The sequence below is a fragment of the Acartia tonsa genome, chromosome 12 (genome assembly GCF_053477335.1).
Source record: "Acartia tonsa isolate MP-2025a chromosome 12, ASM5347733v1, whole genome shotgun sequence".
Lineage (NCBI taxonomy): Eukaryota > Metazoa > Arthropoda > Copepoda > Calanoida > Acartiidae > Acartia > Acartia tonsa.
Genome location: NC_137271.1, coordinates 23,560,964 through 23,581,262, shown reverse-complemented (window position 1 = coordinate 23,581,262; position 20,299 = coordinate 23,560,964). Strand labels below are relative to the sequence as shown.

At 33.9% G+C, this 20,299-nt stretch overlaps 2 protein-coding genes across 2 annotated transcripts in view; both read right to left on the bottom strand.

Moving 5' to 3' along the window:
- Positions 1–11,568, bottom strand: part of LOC145334491 (uncharacterized) — a 33,631-nt gene extending 22,063 nt beyond the window's left edge. The window contains exons 1-6 of the mRNA XM_080179953.1: positions 11,475–11,568; positions 10,801–10,880; positions 9,871–9,990; positions 9,391–9,466; positions 4,332–4,430; positions 634–690 (exon numbers count right to left, since the gene is read on the bottom strand). Coding sequence (XP_080036079.1) covers positions 634–690; positions 4,332–4,430; positions 9,391–9,466; positions 9,871–9,990; positions 10,801–10,880; positions 11,475–11,544 — 502 coding nt within the window. The 5' untranslated portion in view covers positions 11,545–11,568. The remainder of the gene's footprint in view (positions 1–633; positions 691–4,331; positions 4,431–9,390; positions 9,467–9,870; positions 9,991–10,800; positions 10,881–11,474) is intronic.
- Positions 11,569–12,973: 1,405 nt separating this feature from the next.
- Positions 12,974–19,312, bottom strand: LOC145333087 (uncharacterized). Its single transcript, XM_080178244.1, has 5 exons — positions 19,136–19,312; positions 18,128–18,192; positions 17,699–17,766; positions 16,859–17,050; positions 12,974–15,137 (listed from the first exon to the last, which is right to left on the bottom strand). Exons 3-5 carry the CDS (start codon positions 17,704–17,706, stop codon positions 13,388–13,390), a joined length of 1,950 nt encoding a protein of 649 aa, XP_080034370.1. The 5' UTR covers positions 17,707–17,766; positions 18,128–18,192; positions 19,136–19,312; the 3' UTR covers positions 12,974–13,387.
- Positions 19,313–20,299: the final 987 nt, after the last annotated feature.

Sequence of the window (20,299 nt, the reverse complement as noted above, 5' to 3'; positions counted from 1 at the left end):
CTATAGTTCCTATCGACCACAGAAACATCCCCACCCTTATTATGAAATAAACTAACCCTTGCAGGGGGCCCTAACCCTTACCTGCAGGTTTACCTAGTAAACAATATAACATAACCTAAACTGAACTAAATTAATAAGCCGAGCTTTTTATAGTGCCTATAAAAAATGACATCATACTGGCCTACCATTAAAATGCATACAGGTCAGGTCTACCATTTGGTAATTTAGTCTGTGGCCTTTCATTGGTCAATTTTACTGCATTACGTTATTTTTATCGTCATAAACATACTCCCCCCCCCCATCCTTTATTATCAATTAATTTCAAAGTAAGGGGGTTGCTTCTGTGCTCTAATTTAATAACTAATCTAATCGCTTTAAAATAGCTACCGAGGGAAAAATTAAACAAAATTGCTAATTTGGGAAAAGTCTATTTTATATCTCCATGGTTTAAACATACCAGGAATGGAACTTACATTGGACTGAAAATTACAGTACCAAAATTTTTATTGCAATACTATCTTATTCGTTGGCTAAAAAACTTTGGAGACTATTCTAATTGGTTATTTTAAAAATAAAAGTTTCTAAACTTGTCAACCAATAATCTAATTGTCACTAAAGATCCCTGAAACTTACCTATGCAAGATTTGAGGTATTCCTTCGTGTAACACGAATCTGTGAACGTGGTAAAATCTAAAAAAAAAATATATTTTCATAAAAACGCCCTTCTATCTCTAAGGTCTCGTCTGTGAGCCTTCTAAAAATACAAAATTTATGTTATTAAGTATGTATTCCACTGGTTTGCTACAGGGTTTGCCAGTAGGATTCACATCTTTTTTTCACATCTCCATTAATTTAAAAGTGGTCCAGGGGGTGGAGAAGCAAGAGAAAGCCCAATCTGTCCCGATTTTGTATCACTTTTGAAAAGTGCGATTCCTGTGACGTCATATAAAAAGTGAAGGGGGGAAGAAAATTTCTTCCCTTTTCTCCCATCTCTTTTGAAGAGATTTTCTTCCCCCTTAACCTTTTTCTTTCCCGAAACGTATATGACGTAACTGGAATCGCACTTTTAAGAGTGATACAAAATTGGGACAGATTGGGCTTTCTCGAGAAGCAACACCAATTTTGTTACAGATCTAAAATCAAATTTTCGGTTATATAATATATATAAAATTTGACAGACTGTCGGTGTATGGGTTCTGGTTTCATGGATGTTATCATCCTTGTTCAAATTATATTCTACCTATTCTCAAAGGATCTTAAGGGATAAGACAATGGACGATAAACTGATGTGTGAACCCAATAATGATTAACAAAATTTCCCCTTTTTATTGAAACGTTATGACACTAGAACTTATCAAAATTCAATTGAAGTACTCAAAGTTTTTAAACTTTGGGTACCAGAGTAATTAATAGTCCAATATCCCCTCCCTCCCTCGTACATGGCACCATATTGGGGTAATGGTTCATAAAATTCAAAGTGAGTTCTTAGAAAATCCTCTTTCAGTATATTGGATCTTAAGAAATCCTCAAGTATCTGAGAAGAATGAAGACGAAGAAAGTAACTCAATGGCGTCATAAAATTGAGGGATGAGGAGAGGAGGAGTGGGAAAGAAATCCTCCCCCCCCCCCAAAAAAAAAAAAATGGATAATCCCTCGTTTTTATGACGTAACATGCTGATTTGTTGAGGAACTTTCTTCGTCTTCAAGAAAAATTTATATCTCAATAAGTAGCGAATTAAGAAAAGGTCGGCCATTTTGGTGCCTTCTCAGTAAGTACCTTTAGAGCAGTTAGACCCCCGCTTATTTTTGTAATACATTTTAAATTAGGGTTGGGGAGGTGGTTATGGTTTTCCTATGCCAAACCTCTCCAGGGGCCTATAACTCTGTGGGACCTATATCTGTGGTACTCTCACCCTGCGGGGATACTTAGTGATCATTATAACACAACCTAACGTAATAAACACATGAGAAACTGGCCCCCCTTCATTCCTACTTTGGATTTGTTTTTAGAAATAAGAGGGTGGTTTCTTTCCCAAAAAAGGAACTTTGACAGGTATAAAAATCGAAAAATAAATGAATTATTTTCGTTTGATATCTTTAAATCTAATTTGATTTTAAGCAAACTATCTATTTTTATATTATTTACTCCATTAACTAAGATTTTAAATAAAAAGTCATGCATATAAAGGGATAAGATAATGGCCTATAAATTAATGTATATGCCCAATGATGATACACAAAATTACCCCTTCTGTATTTTACAATTAGTGGTTACGTTTGGACAAACAACTTAAAATTCATTAAAAAGTCCCCAAAAGTTTTTTAAAATAAGAAAACGATATTATATAACTTTGAGGACTTGTGTGATAAACAGCCCATTGTCCCCTCTCTCTGTAAAAGTACTTGAGGATTAGCGCCCCAAATCTTAACCTAGTGCAAGGGGCTTTTTCATTTTCAGGGAAAAAATGGGTTACCAAATATACGATATGGGGTTAAGTCAATTTAGATTTTATTACAATGTATCTTTTCTAACTTATACCAGTTAGGGAGTTGTCATAATTGTCATAATTGCTTATTCAACCTTTTTAATCTTGAAGAAGTACAGACAGTATACAGTTAGGGAGTTGAATCTATTTTTATAGAAGCAGAAATATAATCTATGATTATGGTTTGGACCCTCTAAAACTGTAATGTACCCTTCCACTTTCCCCTCTCTTGGTGAAGATATCTTCAACGCCGATACGATTTTTGAAATATAAGATTCCACTTTTGTCTCTCTTGTTGAAGATATCTTCACCAAGAGAGGCAAAAGTGGAATCTTAAATTTCAAATATCGTATCGGCGTTGAAGATATCTTCACCAAGAGAGGGGAAAGTGGAATCTTACATTTCAAAAATCGTATCGGCGTTGAAGATATCTTCACCAAGAGAAGGGAAAGTAGAATCTTACATTTCAAAAATCGTATCGGCGTTGAAGATATCTTCACCAAGAGAGGGGAAAGTGGAAGGGTAGATTACAGTTTTAGAGGGTCAAAACCATAATCATAGATTATATTTCTGCTTCTATAAAAATAGATTCAACTCCCTAACTGTATACTGTCTGTACTTCTTCAAGATTAAAAAGGTTGAATAAGCAATTATGACAGTTTCCCTAAAAGTATCTTTTCGAGCACAGACCCCCCCCCCCTAATTTTAAAAATCTATTTAACATAAACGGGGGGAGGTTTTTGTGTGTTGGATTTTTACTTTAGGTATGTAAGTTATATAAGGGTATAAGGTAGTCCTGCAGGGTTAGGTTGGCAATAAATCATTGTTTATTTTTTTGCGCAGCTACTCTTTTTAGGATTTGTCTGTCACTCGAATAAATAAAATTTCGTAAAATGACTTAGTTTTATAAAAGATTTTTATTTTAATTAATTTAGAAAATATTGAACAAAGTTTCATTGACATCAAAGATATAATTTTGGTAAAATATTTGATTTCTTTTATTTATTACACTAGTCCCCAAAGTCATATATGAGGGTTTCTTATTCGTCGGCCTGAAAACTTTAGAGACTTCGGCAATTTTGATTTGGTTGCTTCATTAAGTTGAGTATCCAAACGTTTCAACCAATAATTTTAATCTAGAGAAGGGGTAATATTGTGTATCATCTTCAAGGATGATCATCAATTTAACGGCCATTGTCATATCCCTTTAGATCCCTTCTATTTATTTTTCTGCCGACAACAAATACTGTCTGTCAGTAAGTAACGCTTTGGGAGAAATATTATTTTCTACTTAAGATAACAAAGCCAATCTTCAACTTAGTTGATCCGTCGTTCATGCTACCAAAGACATAAAAGGTTTCCTGATTTTCTCTTATCAATTACTAGCGGCTACGCCCCTAGAGGCCTCTAAGGGCACTTGAGGAGGGGAGAGTCGAATTTGATAACCCAATTTATTATTTAAGATTTAAAAGAAAGTTAAAAAAGTTTTTTTTTTGGTGGTGGATGATTTTTTTCTAGGGGCGATTTCTCTTAGGAGGGTGGTGGTACCCCCCCCCAAAAAAAATAGTTATAAACCTTCCCGTGAGAAGCTACCCTGTTAAGGAGAACCCGATCGGTTCAGCGGTTAGCAAGATTTCGGTACAAACACACAGACACACAAACGTCCTGTTACTTTAGTATAAGGATATTTTCTCTATTTGTTATTCCTATTTTTTATGACCTCAGCACATCTGCTCCATAACTTACTCTGTCCATCTGTGATTGTCTTTTACTTCGCTACTTGTGGATGTTGTCATCCTATTTCTTATTTTATTGTCAATCGTCTGACAAAGCAACGTAACGTACCTGATGCTAACAAATTCTCCAGTATAAAAACATCATCTTTGACGTTGGTATTTGAATAGCTTGTGTAAACTATTTCTGGGATGGGTAGCTGTAGAATATCTAAATAAAAATTATTTCAGTATGACTTCAAAAATGATTGATATTCGCTGGATTTGAACCGGTTTTATGCAATACTGAAAAATTATATATTGTATAGAACTTAGACAATTTTCCACGATCAATAATAAAATAATTATAATGTCCGAACCTTTGGCTCCTCTGGAATTTAACATATAGTTTTTCATTTTTGTATATGTTTGTAATACGATGTCATAGATAATTAATAAAGGCATTTCTAATAATTCCAGAAATCTGTCTGGTATTGATAGTGGAAGAATATCTAAATACTAAATCTATAAGTATAGAAATATTTGCAAAACAACTACCTTCCTTTAACTTTAAGGACCCAAAAGATAGCAGAAAATTTTGACCTATTAGAAAGAAAACAAAGTAGCAGGTTTTGTCGTATTTTTACAGTAGCTTTTGATAGTGTTAGGTAAATGTTAATAATTGCCCTGCAGGATTAGGAAATCGGCCCCAAAGAAGGTAGAAATAGGCGAAAACCGACAAAACCCGCTACTTCGTTTTATTTCCAAAAGGTCCAAATTTTCTTCTATCTTTTAGATCTTAAAGTTAAAAAGCTACGAAACCCGCTACATCGTTTTATATCCCTGATCAAAAAATTTTGTCTTAAGAGATGTTTGCTTCCTCGTGAATATTCAGAGAAAAGCATATTAATTGCATATTATTTATCCAAGTCTAAATAACACATGTTATACAATATCTATCCTAAAATAAACAACAATCAGATATTAGCTATATTTAGCTATGAATAAAAGACGCAAACTGAAAAGATCAACCAATTCATACAAAACATAACAAAAAATTTAAAAACCTTTTTTTCAGGGATAAATATTGCACAACAGCATATTCATAGCGGTTTTTTAAACATAACAAAACGTGTAAAAACTCGTTTTTGCAAAAGATTGAGTTTATTTATAAATCATCTAAAATTGACCCAACCCACTTTTAGATTTAACAAGCATGACAACATCCATAAAAGCGAATAAAAAATCCAAAAATCAGATCAATCGGATGATTATATCACATAAAAAATAGTTGTTAAAAAGTTTAAAATCAACATATTTAAAATCGACATACGGACATTCTGGTAACGATTATAGAGTTGTTCTGCTTTCTAAATCGTACCTAACTACTGCAGGAATCATCATGCAAAATCGATAGGAAAATTGTAACTTGCCTTAATTAACGAAAAAAGCTATCCGTTACGTACGGACAGGCCCTAATTATAAAAAAGCTTCGCTTTTAAAAATGTCTTGTATTCCATATTCATCTACATATTTACATAAAGCCTCCTCTAAAATTTGAGATACAAAATTGAAATTGAAATATCCTTCCAGCACACATTGAAAAGCATATATTTACATATGTATTTACCAGGGAGGGAGGGGATATGGGGATGATTATTACACCAGTCCCCAAAGTTTTTAAAAACGTATTATTGTACGTTAGCTCAACAACATTAGGGACTTTTATTTAAGTTTAATTGGTTGGTTTTATAAAGTTGGGTGTCAAAACATTTCAACCACTAATTGACAGAAGAGGTAATTTTGTGTAACGAGGATTTACATCGATTTAACAGCCATTGTCTTATCCTTTAGATCAGTGTGAATTTACAATAAACATACATATATGCAAATTATTTACAGAGTGTTCCACTTAAATTGAATAAATCTATACATACTTCTAAGACTGGATTTTTTTTCAAAAAATCAGGACTATCTGGTACTATTATAGAGTTACTACGCTTTTTAAATTGTAATAACTGTTAAAGAAATTTTTAAACAAAATTCAAAATCGATTGTTCAATTCTAATATGCACAATTAACGATAAAAACTATCCTTTACGACCCTAATTATAGAATGGCTTCGCTTTTAATACTTTATACCACGAAGAGTCAAATATCAATAGATGGGAATTTTTAAAAGTTAATTATAAAGTCTATTTTATATAAAATAAGTTATATATATATGCTTCACATTTAATGAAATAAAAACAGATATTGTCATCTATCTTTATTAGAAGAAGTGAATTAAGTGAATTCATAAACCAGGGATCTATAGGGATAAGCCAATGACCGATAAATTGATGTATTTTCCCAATAATGATACACAAAAAATAATTCCTGCTGTAGTTTAGAATAAGCGGTTGAAACGTTTGGACAACTAAACTTAATGAATCAACTAATAAAAAAATATTAAAAAAATGTTAAGCCAACGAATAAGAAAACATCATTATATGACTTAGGGGACTAGTTTAACAAACAGCCCAATGTACTCTCCCTCCATATTTGTAAACCCTGTATATCAATATTTGGAGTTTACAATGCATTGTACATCTAGATGTTTTCCCCAAAAGTTTCTTGTGGAACACCGACCCCCCCTTCCTCCTTACAGGAGGCATAAGGCTGTTTATTACACTAGTCCCCAAAGTCTTATTCTTCTTATTCGATGGCTTTACAACCTTGGCGACTTTAGTTGAATTTTGATTTCTTGGTTGGTTCATTTAGTTGAGTGTAAAACGTTTCAACCACTAATGCTTATCTACAGAAGGGGTAATTTTGTGTATCATTGAGGAGCTTCGTCCCTCCCCCTCCTCACCTCATATTAAAACAAAATGAAAAATAAGGGCGAATAGTTTTGGTTTGTTTGTTTATTTCTTTAAGTAAGACTAGAATAGGTCCCATAGGGTTAGAGCCCTCTACAGGGTTAAGGCATAGGGGAAAATGCTACAACTCATTATTTTTAATTCATTTCAAAACAAGGATGACAACATTCATAAAAGCGAAGCACTGAAATTGTAGGACAAATGGACATTAACACTTATATAGTGTCAGAACTAAATAATCAGAATATAAATGTATTTGAATCGGAGCAAAATTGTAAGTAAATTTGTTGAAAAACTCCTTGATACAGGATAATGATTATGGACATACTTACATTTTTAGGACTTGATTATAGAGTGGCTTTGTTTATAACATTATACTTTGTTGTCCCAGGAATCAACATACCAAAAATCAGATCAATCGAATGATTAGATCACTTAAAAATTAGTTGTTAAAAAAGTAAAAAAAATCAACATGTTTAAAATGGACGTACGGACATTCTTGTTATGATTATAGAGTTGCTACTCTTTCTAAATCGTACCTAACTACTAAAGGAATCACCATGCAAAGTTTAAAATCGATAGGACAACTCTAACATGCCTAAATTAACGAAAAAAGCTATCCGTTTGTGACGGACGTACGGACCGACCCTAATTATAGAAAAGCTTCTCTTTTAATTAATGGGGGGTAGGGGTTTCAGTGTCCGAGAGGCACTATGTAGGAAAGTACCCAAATAAGTTATGCAAAATAACAAAATGAAGAGAAAAGTATATTGAAGAAAATTGCAAACCCATCAGGGTTTTGTAAATCTATTAATCAAAACCCAAAAATCCAAAAAAAATCCGCAAAAATCTCCGAGTTTTATTGGTTGGGGGTAGGGGAATAAATTCCTGCGGGCCCCATACTTGGCACTATACCTTTCTACTAATCTTAATAAACCTAATCTAATTAATCATAATTGGTACCTAAAGTTCTTGAGCCAACAAATAAGATAACATGGTGTAATTCACAGTCCAATGTCCCCTTCCTCCCTGTTTATTCGTCGAAAATTTTTTTATTTATTCGTTCAAAAAGTAGGTGTCCAAAGTTTTCAACCAACAATTATTGAACTATTTAAAAACAATAATAACTTATGACTTTCCCCCTGCACAAAAGAGAAATAATTGCATTAAGCTAAAGTTGTTTACATATATGCAAAATATTCTATTTTCAAAAGGAAAAAAATTCTTTTTAAAAGCAAAGCTTTTTTATAATTAGGGACGGTTCGCCCGTTTAGGTAATTAAGACATGTTAGATTTGTCCTATCGATTTCAAACTTTGCCTGATGATTCCTACAGCAGTATGATTTAAAAAGCTTAGCAACTCTATGATCATTTATGATCATTTTCGACAACAAATTACAGCATTATAAGCTAAGCATCACTATAATCACTATAATCAGGTCCTAAAAATGTAAGTATGTCCTTCAAACAATATCCTGAATTATCATTTTTGTAACAAATATACGTACAATTTTGTCAAAACTTATACATTTACATTATGCTTATTCAGTTTTCTGCCACCTTTTAAGAACTTCGTTTTTAAGGATGTTATCATCCTTGTTTTGTTGCAATTTTATGTCATTAGTAAAATAACTGTTTTAAAATATCCCTAAGTAACAAGTATAAATCAAATATTATTAGCGAACCTATATTGTATCCATCCAACAGCCATGCTTAAGAACAAATATACATATATTTTTGGAAAGTTTCGTGATTATCTACCATTCTTCAATCTTCTTTTTCAATAGCCTTCTATTGTTTTCGTCCGACCTTTTTTGTGATCACTGTGCATTTGCTCTTTAATTAACTTTATCCGTATGTTATTGTTTATCCACAACTTTTTGTGATTAACTACTTATTGATATTGATATCCTCGTTTATTTTTTCTAGCTTTGAGATCGTACAGATCATACAGTGTACGTACAGATCATGCCCGTACACTGTTTTAAGCGGCATAATTATTTCGCAGTGCAGTGAAAAGCGCGAAAAAGGCCTATTATAAGCGTTTTTTCTTCAGTGAAGCTTTCCCTGTGCATCATTGGATCTTGGCTATTCCAAATTATTTGTACGTATAGCTGTTTGGCAGCTATCAGCCTTTAAAATTCATAGATTTTTAGCAATATTCGTTACCAGCAATATTTTACCGTGAACTGCAGTAGATCCCAAGTTTGTTAGCCCGGACCTCCGGCCTCAGGGCCGACAAAACTCGTTTTAATCTTATAATATACATATAATTTTAATATCCGCGGAAAGGTGTCTATAATACGATGTAATAAATAACTAAATATCAACCTGTACAATCTTGAGATAGGAATGTTTGCAACTCTGGTAGAACTTTCTTAAACATTGCTTCTTCCCGTAAATTTGCCTAAATATTCAACTTTCTATAGACCTGTGATCTATCTATCTATCTATCTATCTATCTATCTATCTATCTATCTATCTATCTATCTATCTATCTATCTATCTATCTATCTATCTATCTATCTATCTATCTATCTATCTATCTATCTATCTATCTATCTATCTATCTATCTATCTATATATCTATCTATCTATCTATCTATCTATCTATCTATCTATCTATCTATCTATCTGTCTGTCTATCTATCTATCTATCTATCTATCTATCTATCTATCTATCTATCTATCTATCTATCTATCTATCTATCTATCTATCTATCTATCTATCTATCTAACTATCTATCTATCTATCTATCTATCTATCTATCTATCTATCTATCTATCTATCTATCTATCTATCTATCCTACCTCATGAAAGGAAGCTTTCCCATTACTTCTCAATGGCACTTTAACAAATAAACTTTTGGATTCCTCATTTCCATCCACAGTAAAGTCAACATCCACTATAAAAGTTGTACTTAACAGACCCTAAAATAAAATAATATACACAAGAGGCAACTACTCCTCTTGTATCTAGAGGCTAGAGTATTCGAAGGGTAGCTAATTGCAGAAGAAAAAGCCTAAAACTAACATAAAACTTTCAAATAAAATAGTCTACAGCCAATCCTGAACCTATAGGTTCCAGACAAAAAAAAATTTGCTATTATTGTAATACTTTAGGATTACAATAATCTATAAGCAATGCAACCTTTGAAAGATTTGATAATAAAAGAAGCTTAAAATAACCGTATTTCATATCCTCTTACATGTAGTAGTAAGTTTATTTTGCCTGAAACTTAAACTTTATATAACTATGACCGATTGATATAATTAATTTTAAAAATAAAATCAACTACAATTTAAAATGAGTGATTTCAAATTTAGATTACTTTTAAATGCTTCTTTAAAGTCAAAGTGACTTAAAATATCTATTTAATTACATGGATCTGAGGGGACAAAACAATGGACGATAAATTGATGTATAACCCCCAAATATTGGTTAAAAAGTTGGAGTTGGTTGAAGAGAGGGGATATTGGCCTGTTAAAAATGCCCAATAATTTGATGAACCTTTCTTATTATTTATCAATTAGTGGTGGAAACCTTTAGACACTCAATTAACCAACCAATCAAAACTCAATAAAAGTTCCCAAAGTTTATTAAAAAGTTTGAGAAAAGGTTACTATAAAACTTAGAGATTAGTGTAATAAACAGACCAATGTCCCCTCCCTCCCTGGATTGACGTAGTGACGACATATTTACATTATAGAAAAGCTTCGCTTCAAAAAAGTCTTATCTACCTGACATCCATTTAATTTTACTTTAACACCAGTAACGGTGACTTTGGAGGGGTCGAAATCATTCAGCTTCCACCAATCCTATTTATTTACAGTTTCATACAATACATACAAATGTCAATTTATGTATATGTATATTTTACTTGCAGCTATGCACTAACAATGAGAAAAATAAGTAAAATTACTTATTGCTTGATGAAAGTGAAGGATATGGGTTCGAGTCCTGGCTTTTATACGTTCAAATGCAATCATAGGGTTTGTTGTCTGTTGGATGATGCAACACATATACGAAGGTCCTTGGACGATCATTTGAAGTAAAAAGTGGACCTTGACACCATTATGGAAAAGTATTAATAAACTTTTCTAGAATGTGTAGCAAATAAAATCCTATAATATAGAATATTAAGTTTATGGAGAAATATGAAAGTATTGAAGCTCAAAAAGTAAAAGGTGGACAATCGTATAGGGCAGATACTCAGGTGTCATAAAAAATATTGAGAATAATATGATAAATGAAATCACGAAATCTTGATACTTGACATACAGCCTTTCTAAATATCACCCGAGAAAATCCAATTTCTCGTATAGCATTAAGGCTGGACGTACAGACTTAGTTAATTTTAGAATAGCTTCGCTAGTGAAAAGTAAACTTAAGTTGTATTGTTATAAACCTTCCTGTAGAACTTTATTAGCCCAGGCTGGGTTGAAATCTGATTCCTGAAGGGGCTCTGTACTTATCCCAACCATTTCTTAGGTTATTTTGTATCTTCTGAAACAATAATTACAGGTGCTTTCCTTCAAAGAGTCTATTGAGCACTAAATCCCTCCTCAAATTTCTTTTGAAAACATTTTAAAATATGACGAGGAAAATTTTTCCGAATGCCTGAGGGGGTATTCAGTACCTACTATAACCCTTATTAACCTATTACCTAAATAATAAACAAAAAAAGCGCAAAAAACTACCCCTTTAGGTACAACTTTAACAGAGACTAGTGTTGTAAATAAATCACAAGATAGCACTTTATTCACTCAAAAGTCAGAAAGTACACTATTAATACTTTTATAGTAAGAATAGCGCGCACGCAAATATTTTCAATTTCGAAGTGTTGAACAGATGTGCCAGATTTTTTGAAAAAAGGAAATTCGGTGTTTTCCCTTAAATTACCTTGTTAAGCACAAATAACTTCCCTTCCTTTATTTAAAAAAATAACATTAAAATATGGGGTTGAAGAGATATATACTAAATATACTAAAACTGTAAAAAGCTATATGAAAAATATCACTTAAAAATCATGTAATCTTTTACTTCTATTATACTAGATCTCAAATTACTCTATTTTAACAAACATACATCCTGTTACCTACACAAATGTGCGGAAAAATTGACATAATACGGTCACTCTGTACATCAGAATAATAAAGAAAGCTTGACATAAAGCCCAAAAATGTAACAACGAAATTTGGTCCTAAAGTTATTTTTTGTAAAAGAATCATAATAGAATAGTGATAGCGCAGATACTCTATAATAATGGTATGACCGACATAATGACTGATTTTATTTTTTGTGGATTAAATTTTTCTATAGTAGATTGCTTTTGGGAGGGTGTTTGTGTCTTCCCCTTAAATAGTTCAAAACCTTCCCCAGGTTTCTGAGAAGCTTCACTATAAAAAAGATAAACGTTTAGCGTGATCTTAAACTACATAAACGGACATGCTGTTACTTTTATATGAAGGATATGCACCACATAAAGAATGAATAAATAAATGAAGAACTGCGACCGCTAGTGACGTATAGTAATAGCAAGAACAAACAGCTAAATATTCTTATAAAGTGTATTAATTCAATACAAGGTTAACATACAATATTAACATTAATATTAAGACAACTGTTCACTTTTATGTTCGTGTCGTGTTGCAGAGCAATGTCTTGCTCCGAAACCGTTGACACAAGAACTAAAAGCTAAACTATATAATACATGCATTGCTCTTAAATCAGGAAGAAAGGGACTATACATCACATTTCTCCCTGGCTTTAACATGAACCTGGATTTCAAACTGTAATATTTCAGATTAAATATAACAATAGGTTTTTACATGTTAATTATCATAGATATTATAAGTAGCGTTGAACGCTTATTAAATAGATAATAGTTGATCTGGTATGACACCTGCCATATTTTTTTTGTTTTTTATATATTTTTATTCCAGATCTTTAAACACTTCATATACACATTTTTTTTTATTTATTTTGGTTCCTTAGAACTCTTTTTGTGTTTTTTTTTATTTTCCTTTTTTCTTTATGTGTTTTTTTTTCTTTTTAATATTTTTTTAAGAAAAAAACATTGATTAACATATAATCATTGAAAAATGCATTGATTAACAGCTAATGCATTAATTACATAGTTATCATAAATACATGATATAAAAATAACATTGGTTAACATATAACCATCAGATTTAAGCATGGTATTATAGAGCATTAATATGAAACATGAATTTTAAACTTTTTTTTTGAGACTACTACTGCCTCAACAAATATTAAATACATAAAATAAAATAAAATATGAATTAATACACATAACTATAATTATTACTTTCTTTTTCCAGATGTTCTGCTCTTCTTGCCAGATTCTTCAATATCCATGGGCATGATAGCTTCATCATCATTCACTCCAAGTTTTGCGGTCTCATCACACAAGCCGTCTTGAGACATCCTTGCCTCAGTATCACCAAGCATATGAAGACATCTTTCAAATCCACTAGTAACCGCAACCGAAATCGAGGTTGCAACGTTATCAACCTCCTCCTGATTATCCAAAATCTTTTGATGCTTACGACTAACCTCCTCTCCAAATTTATCAAGCATCATCAATATTCCAGGCGTGTGTTCCATCCTCATTTCCTCCCTCACTTGTTCATCAACACGCCATTGCTGATTTGACAATTCAAGGTCCAGACAAACAGGAATGTTCGGATTTAAGGGCTGATCCATCTGAACACAAACAGGATCCCCAAACCGAGTAACCAATTTGAAATCACCTTCGAACCACTCATTTACTTTGTGTTCAGGATTAAACTTCCACTCAATATTGGTTGTCAACAAACTTGTATAAACGTTTCCATCCAACTCCAATCTGATTTCCTTCACTACATTCTCTAAAGTGGTATTTGGATCACATAACAATATCTGCTTGGCTAGAGTCGGACGGAGACGCTTGCAGCGCATCTGCATTTCCCAGGTCAAAACTCTTGCGTCTACTTTATCATTCAACAGACTACCTGCATATGTGGCACTCACCAGGTTATCAATTATTTCTCTTTGACCATCCAATCTAACATAACGTATCTCAGCAGGCATCTCTCCACTGGTGATTAAACTCACCGAATTCATGTTTACAATGCGTGGAATGTAGACTGTTAAGTTCATGTATTCATTCACCTGAATGGAGTCAATAAACACTTTAGCACTCAAATCCTGTTCAGACTTTCCATCAAGCCAATCTTTCTGTAACTCTAACAAAGTTGTGGATGGCATTTGCTTCAGAATAAAGCTTACTTTATTCACGACATCTTTCCAATGTGCCAGGAGCCGGATAGCTGACACAACCTGCGTCTTCAACCTCGGATCAACGCTGTTACCCACCGTTCTCAACACCGTCTGAAGGCTCATTTTACCATCTGCAGGTATGACGTCAATTTTTGAAAGTTGATGCCAATCCTCAAGTTCCCCCATATGTTTGATTATGGGTAACAATTCGCCCAACGTTTGACAGCTTTTTCTCTCATCTCCATCCAGGTATTCAATCTTAGCAAGCAACACCAAACTTGGTAAATTTTCGCAAACAAGCTTAGAGAGAAATATGGTCGCACTCAACTTATTCAAACTAGTTGTCTCGTTCCATGACAACTTTCTATTTATAGCTTTAGAATGCTCACCAGCCGCCATCAGGTTGAGGTGTCTTGAATTCTGGCTGGTAAAGATAGGGATCCTGTCCACAGGCCAGTCTATGGAGTGGATGCATCTCCCCATCTCCAACTGCACCGATAACATGTTTATCAAATTCAACTTAAACCTTGGTTCATTATCAATAAGACGAGCTAAATCTGCCAGTGGCATGTCCTCACTGCTCAAAAATATGTTCCTTGTCGCCCTGCCCACACTCAACGTGGGCAGCTCAACGCGCGACATTACCAACACCAGCCGGGATGCAGAGTTGCTGACCAATGCAGATACTGGTAGACCAGGTTTGACTTGATTTCCTTCATTGACAGATTGTTTGTGGCGGCCATCTTCTTCATTGCTCAATAACTTTTGATTCATTGTTGCCGCCGTAACCAACCTGCAAAAATACAATATAATTAAATTTCAGCATAAGAAATTTAAGATCTAGCATTAAATTCTTCCTCAGTAAATCTTTTTTTATGACACCATGAACAACAACAATACAACAATGCCAACATAGGAATTATACCTAACAACAACATTAACACAATCAAAACAAACTTGGCAAACAATGGTAATATATCTTTGAACAAATGTTCTAAACCAAACCAATGACCTGTAACCTGTTCGAAAAATGACAACTTATGATCAACAAAATCCAATTTAGAAGCTTGTCCATTAAAATCCTCAAAATCCTCTAATCCCTGATATTTAATAGTCTTATTAAAGTCAGCAATAAACACCTTTTCGTCGTTCAGAAAAATCTTTTGTCCCACGTGTTCTGATTTTTCATTGGCAATATGCAGAAGTTCGAGTCCCTGCCCCTGATTCCCAAGGAACAAATTAGCTGTCAACTTCAAAAATACCGGACTTTGCGAACAATTTAACAATTTTATATCCTCTACTGCTACAATCATTCTACTATATTCTTGTATTCCAACTGTTTCACCTTTATAATCCACCATCAAGTGTCCTACTGCACATCCATAATCCACACCTAACTTTACTGGAATTTCAACCGCTGTACACTTTTCATACTTAGCAATTTCTCCCAGGTATATAATTCTGAACCCATGATGCATCTGTACATTTGACCTAACTTCTGTTTGAGCACATCTAGAAATACTAAAAAGTTCCATCATCCTCTCATTCCTTTCTCTACTAGCCAAAAACATAGCATTCAAATCAAATCTAGCTTCCTGTTTTAACAAATCCCCAAAATAACTTCTAACAGCCGCCTTCGGTTCCTCTAAAAACTTGATACCCTCCAATTCTGTTACAAAAATGTTGAAATCCAGATGCTGCAAAGTAAGTTTCTCTGTTCCCATAATTTTAACTAAAATATTCCTTTCCAAGTTAGAAACAAAAAGTTGTTCATTCCAAGTAGTTAAATTGAATGTATCTTGAAAAACTACCTTAAAATTACTGGCCGGTTTTCGTACTACATACGGAAAATATGGAGAAGTTGATGTTGCCCACAAATGATTATCTTCAAAATTCGCCACAATCGTCTTTTTATCATAATCCATAACAACATTTCCCTTGATCAAAACGGGTGTATTTTTCACTAAAATATGCAAAGTCCCAACAGCAAAACCTAAATTGAACCACATATTGTGCGCGTATATTCCCAGTGTCTTGCATTGAATATTTTCACCACCAACATCCCAGAAAGGTGACAATGTTCCATTAACTGTGAAACTGTGAACAGTTGGCAAGTCTATATTTACTTTAAAACTAATACCATCATGCTGATACTTGCCAGAATGAAAAACCCTTCTACATTCGTCCATACTCAACTCTACCTGTTTTTCATGTGGCACGTCTAGTACGTGCACATGACTCGCGGTACCGCAAAACCAGCGCTCCAATTTTAGTCTAACCTCACAACTAATGGCTTCTGACAATATAAAATCGGTTTCTGCTAACCCCAATAATTCCACAGATCTAACCGGTTCCATCCTATCATGCAAACAGGCAGCTGATCTAAGTTCAACATTACTTATTTGAGAACAATCATAAGCTGCTAACCGTGGATCCTGTGACGTATACATACCACCAACAACAATCAAACAATAAACCTGCATCACAACAACAAATAACAAAATATCCAAGTACCTGACTCCTCTATCATCCTTGGATTTCTTCACAGGTACTGGTCCAGCACGTCCACTCTTTGAACTACAAGCGTCCGGTGACCTCTTGCGCATACCACGATCTCCATCTCGTCTATTCCGGTCATGTCTATCACCACCGCCGCTTCCTCTCTTGTCATCACGCTCCCTACGGTTTTCGTGGTAATCTCTTCTCCTGCAAATATTATACAAATTATTACAAATATTATTTTTTAATCAATTTTGCGAGGTTCCTAGTTACTACATCTGCTACTGAATAACGTTCTAATCTGTCTTTTTCTCTGTTTTGTCTATCCTCTTCTAATTTTTGTAATTGCACTTCATTTGTAGAACCTTTAGGACGACCTTTAACAGGAATAGTCTCAGACATTTTTTGCAATTTTGCATTATCTAACGATCTATCTAATTCATCCTCCTCAACATCTCTACCTCGTTTAACACTTCCCCTTCGTTGTTCCAAGTTTACAATTTTACTTTGCAGTTTTGGAAAAGTGTCCTCTAAAATACTCATCCGAGACTCTAACTCTCTAGCAGATTCCATGTTAACATCCTCTACACCCAAACTGTTGTCTACTAAGCTATTATCAGAGGCATAATCTCCATGAAAAACACTATCCTTACTAATAGTAGAATATGTAGAGTCTAACTTAGTTTTGTCAGTCATATCATTTGAATCTACACTATCAGAAATATGAGTACTTTCCAAAGTATCACTAAGATCCTCAACTAAATCATCTAAATTCTCATTATCCTGAGATACATTTGACCTTTGCTGTGACAACCCAACACCCAAAAAAGATTTCTCCAAAAAATCTGGTGTTACCTGTCCATCCTTCCGCCTTCCAACCACCTCTGGACTAGCGCCACAACTATTCTCCTCTTCAGAAACGCCTGAACAAGTTAAATTTCTCAAAGTATTGGGAAAGTCATAGTTTACTTTCAAGGTATTATCCACAGAGAAACATTCATCTGTAATCACTAAGTCAATCTTTTCATCTGGAGTCAAGTCTAAAGTACTCTCAATAACATATATTTTATCTCTTGGTACAATTCTCACCCCTTTATCTTTCAATCTACACTTTTCTAGGGGTTGAACCTCGAATAAACTATCAGAAATTGCTTTTGTCACTAAACACGGACCCACCCATAACGAGCAGAGTTTACGAGCTACACCAATCGTTGTGACGTCATAAAAAATATAACAATAGGAATTTATAGCTATCGGCCGACCTATCCTTTCTGTATTTTCTACCTGTAAATACTTCTCAGTTCTTTCTTGTCCAGTCCTCCAATTCTTGTCAAGGCACTCCAATAACTCTGAAAAATTCATATGTTTAATTTTTGAGCGTGTTAACGGATCAAATGAGTCAAGTGGAAGCTTAGGGTTTCTTAGGAACATCTTAAAATACGGGGAACATCCTAACCTCCGATTGAAAGAAGTGTTCATACAAAATTGTGTAGCTTTAAGTTTATAAGCCCAATCTCCATCTTGAAAACGTAAATCAGTCTTAAGAAACGAATACACCGATTGGTTGTATCTTTCACTGTAATTCGAATTTGCTGATCTTGGAGGGATAAAAATTTGTTCAATTCCCAACCTTAAACAAACTTCCCTAAAAACTTTTGATTTGAAGCTTTGTGCATTGTCAGTCCTAATTCGCTCGCATAGTCCCCAAACAGAAAATAAATTAAACTTCAAACATTCAATAATTGTTTCAGCTTTAACATCCTCAATAGCAAACAACCACACATATCTAGTACAACTGTCAACTACTATTAAAATGTGCTTACAAATGACTCCATTATATTCACACTCATTCAAAGGACCTAAAGCATCTATGGCCAACTCTGCCATAGCTTCCCCAGCCAAAGGAGAAAATTCTATATTATGATTATGTTTAGGTTTTTTACGTCTATTCAAACAAATGACACAATTTGCAACTGCCGCCGCTACATATTTAGACACATAGGGAAAAATGAAGTGACGATTAATCCTGCTCAAAGTTTCCAAATAACCCCTATGCCCCGCTGTAACATCTGCATGAGCTAACAAGAAAACTTTATTGTACATTCCAATAGGTACCACTACCCGTTCAATAAATTGAAATTCTTTCTGGAGCCGCATAGGTGAAGTCAGGATAATTAAACCATCCTTATAACTCAGATGTTCAAAAAATCTTAATATTTGTTTACCACGATAAGGCATTTGAGACAATTCTCTGGACGTAGGTTTGACATTATTTACAATAAATTTCCTCACCTCAACTAAAACAGGATCCTTCTCCAGGCTACGACTAAATTCTCTCGCCTTCAATCTGGATGATATTTGACTGGCCGTCTCTGCTCCAATTCCTGCAATAAGACATAATTTAGGATCTTCCAATTGATATACAGTATCCAATATTAACTCTCCTTGTTCGTCTGTCGATAATTTAGATATCCTCTCTTTACTATCCTTTAATGCAGTACGTGACAATATATCAACATTAGTATGCATCTTGCCCTGCCTATGTACAACCTCATAACTGAAGGTGGATAAAAAATTTATCCACCTTATGGTGAGACCAACAAAATATCCGTTCTGCCTCCAAGTAGATAGATGTTTCAGTGCAGCTGAATCAGTTCTCACGATAAACTTCTTGTGTCTCAAATAACATTCAAATCTTTCAACAGCATTTACTAATGCACATAATTCTCCTTTATGTGCTGCATAATTGGCTTCATGAGTTGAACAAACACGTGACCAACACGATATCATCTTCTCTTGTCCATTTTGTTTTTGACTTAACACCGCAGACATAGCTGTAGATGACCAATCTGTATCCAACACAAATGGTTCAGCCTCCATTCTCCAATCCGGGAACGATTTACTTATTTCTTCACAGAACAATTCTCTAGTCTTTGTAAAAGCTTCCATACTTTTTTCATCCCATTCTATTTTACTACTGTTTCTGAATTTGTTCAATGGTGCCGTAATATCAGAAAAATTCTTGAAATATGAACCATAATAATTTATGAAACCAGTAAATCTTTGAATATCTTTACCTGTTTCAGGTACTGGCCAATTCTTAATCTTTTCAATATATGCTTGGTCCATAAATATGCCTTCTGCATTTATAATATGGCCCAGAAATTTCACTTCCTCTGCAAACAATGTACATTTTCCAAGATTAATCTTGAGGCCTGCTTCACAGAATGTTCGTAGTAGAATATTCAAATGTTCCAGATGTTCCTCCACATTCATACTATATACAAGAACATCGTCCAAATAAACTAGGCAAAATGCCCTTAATTCAGGACTCAAATCCATTACTCTATCCATCAACTTTACAAATGCACTTGGAGCATTGGTCAATCCAAACGGAAGCCTCTTGAAGCAATATTGCCGTCCATTAGAACAAAATGCTGTATATTTCCTGACAGA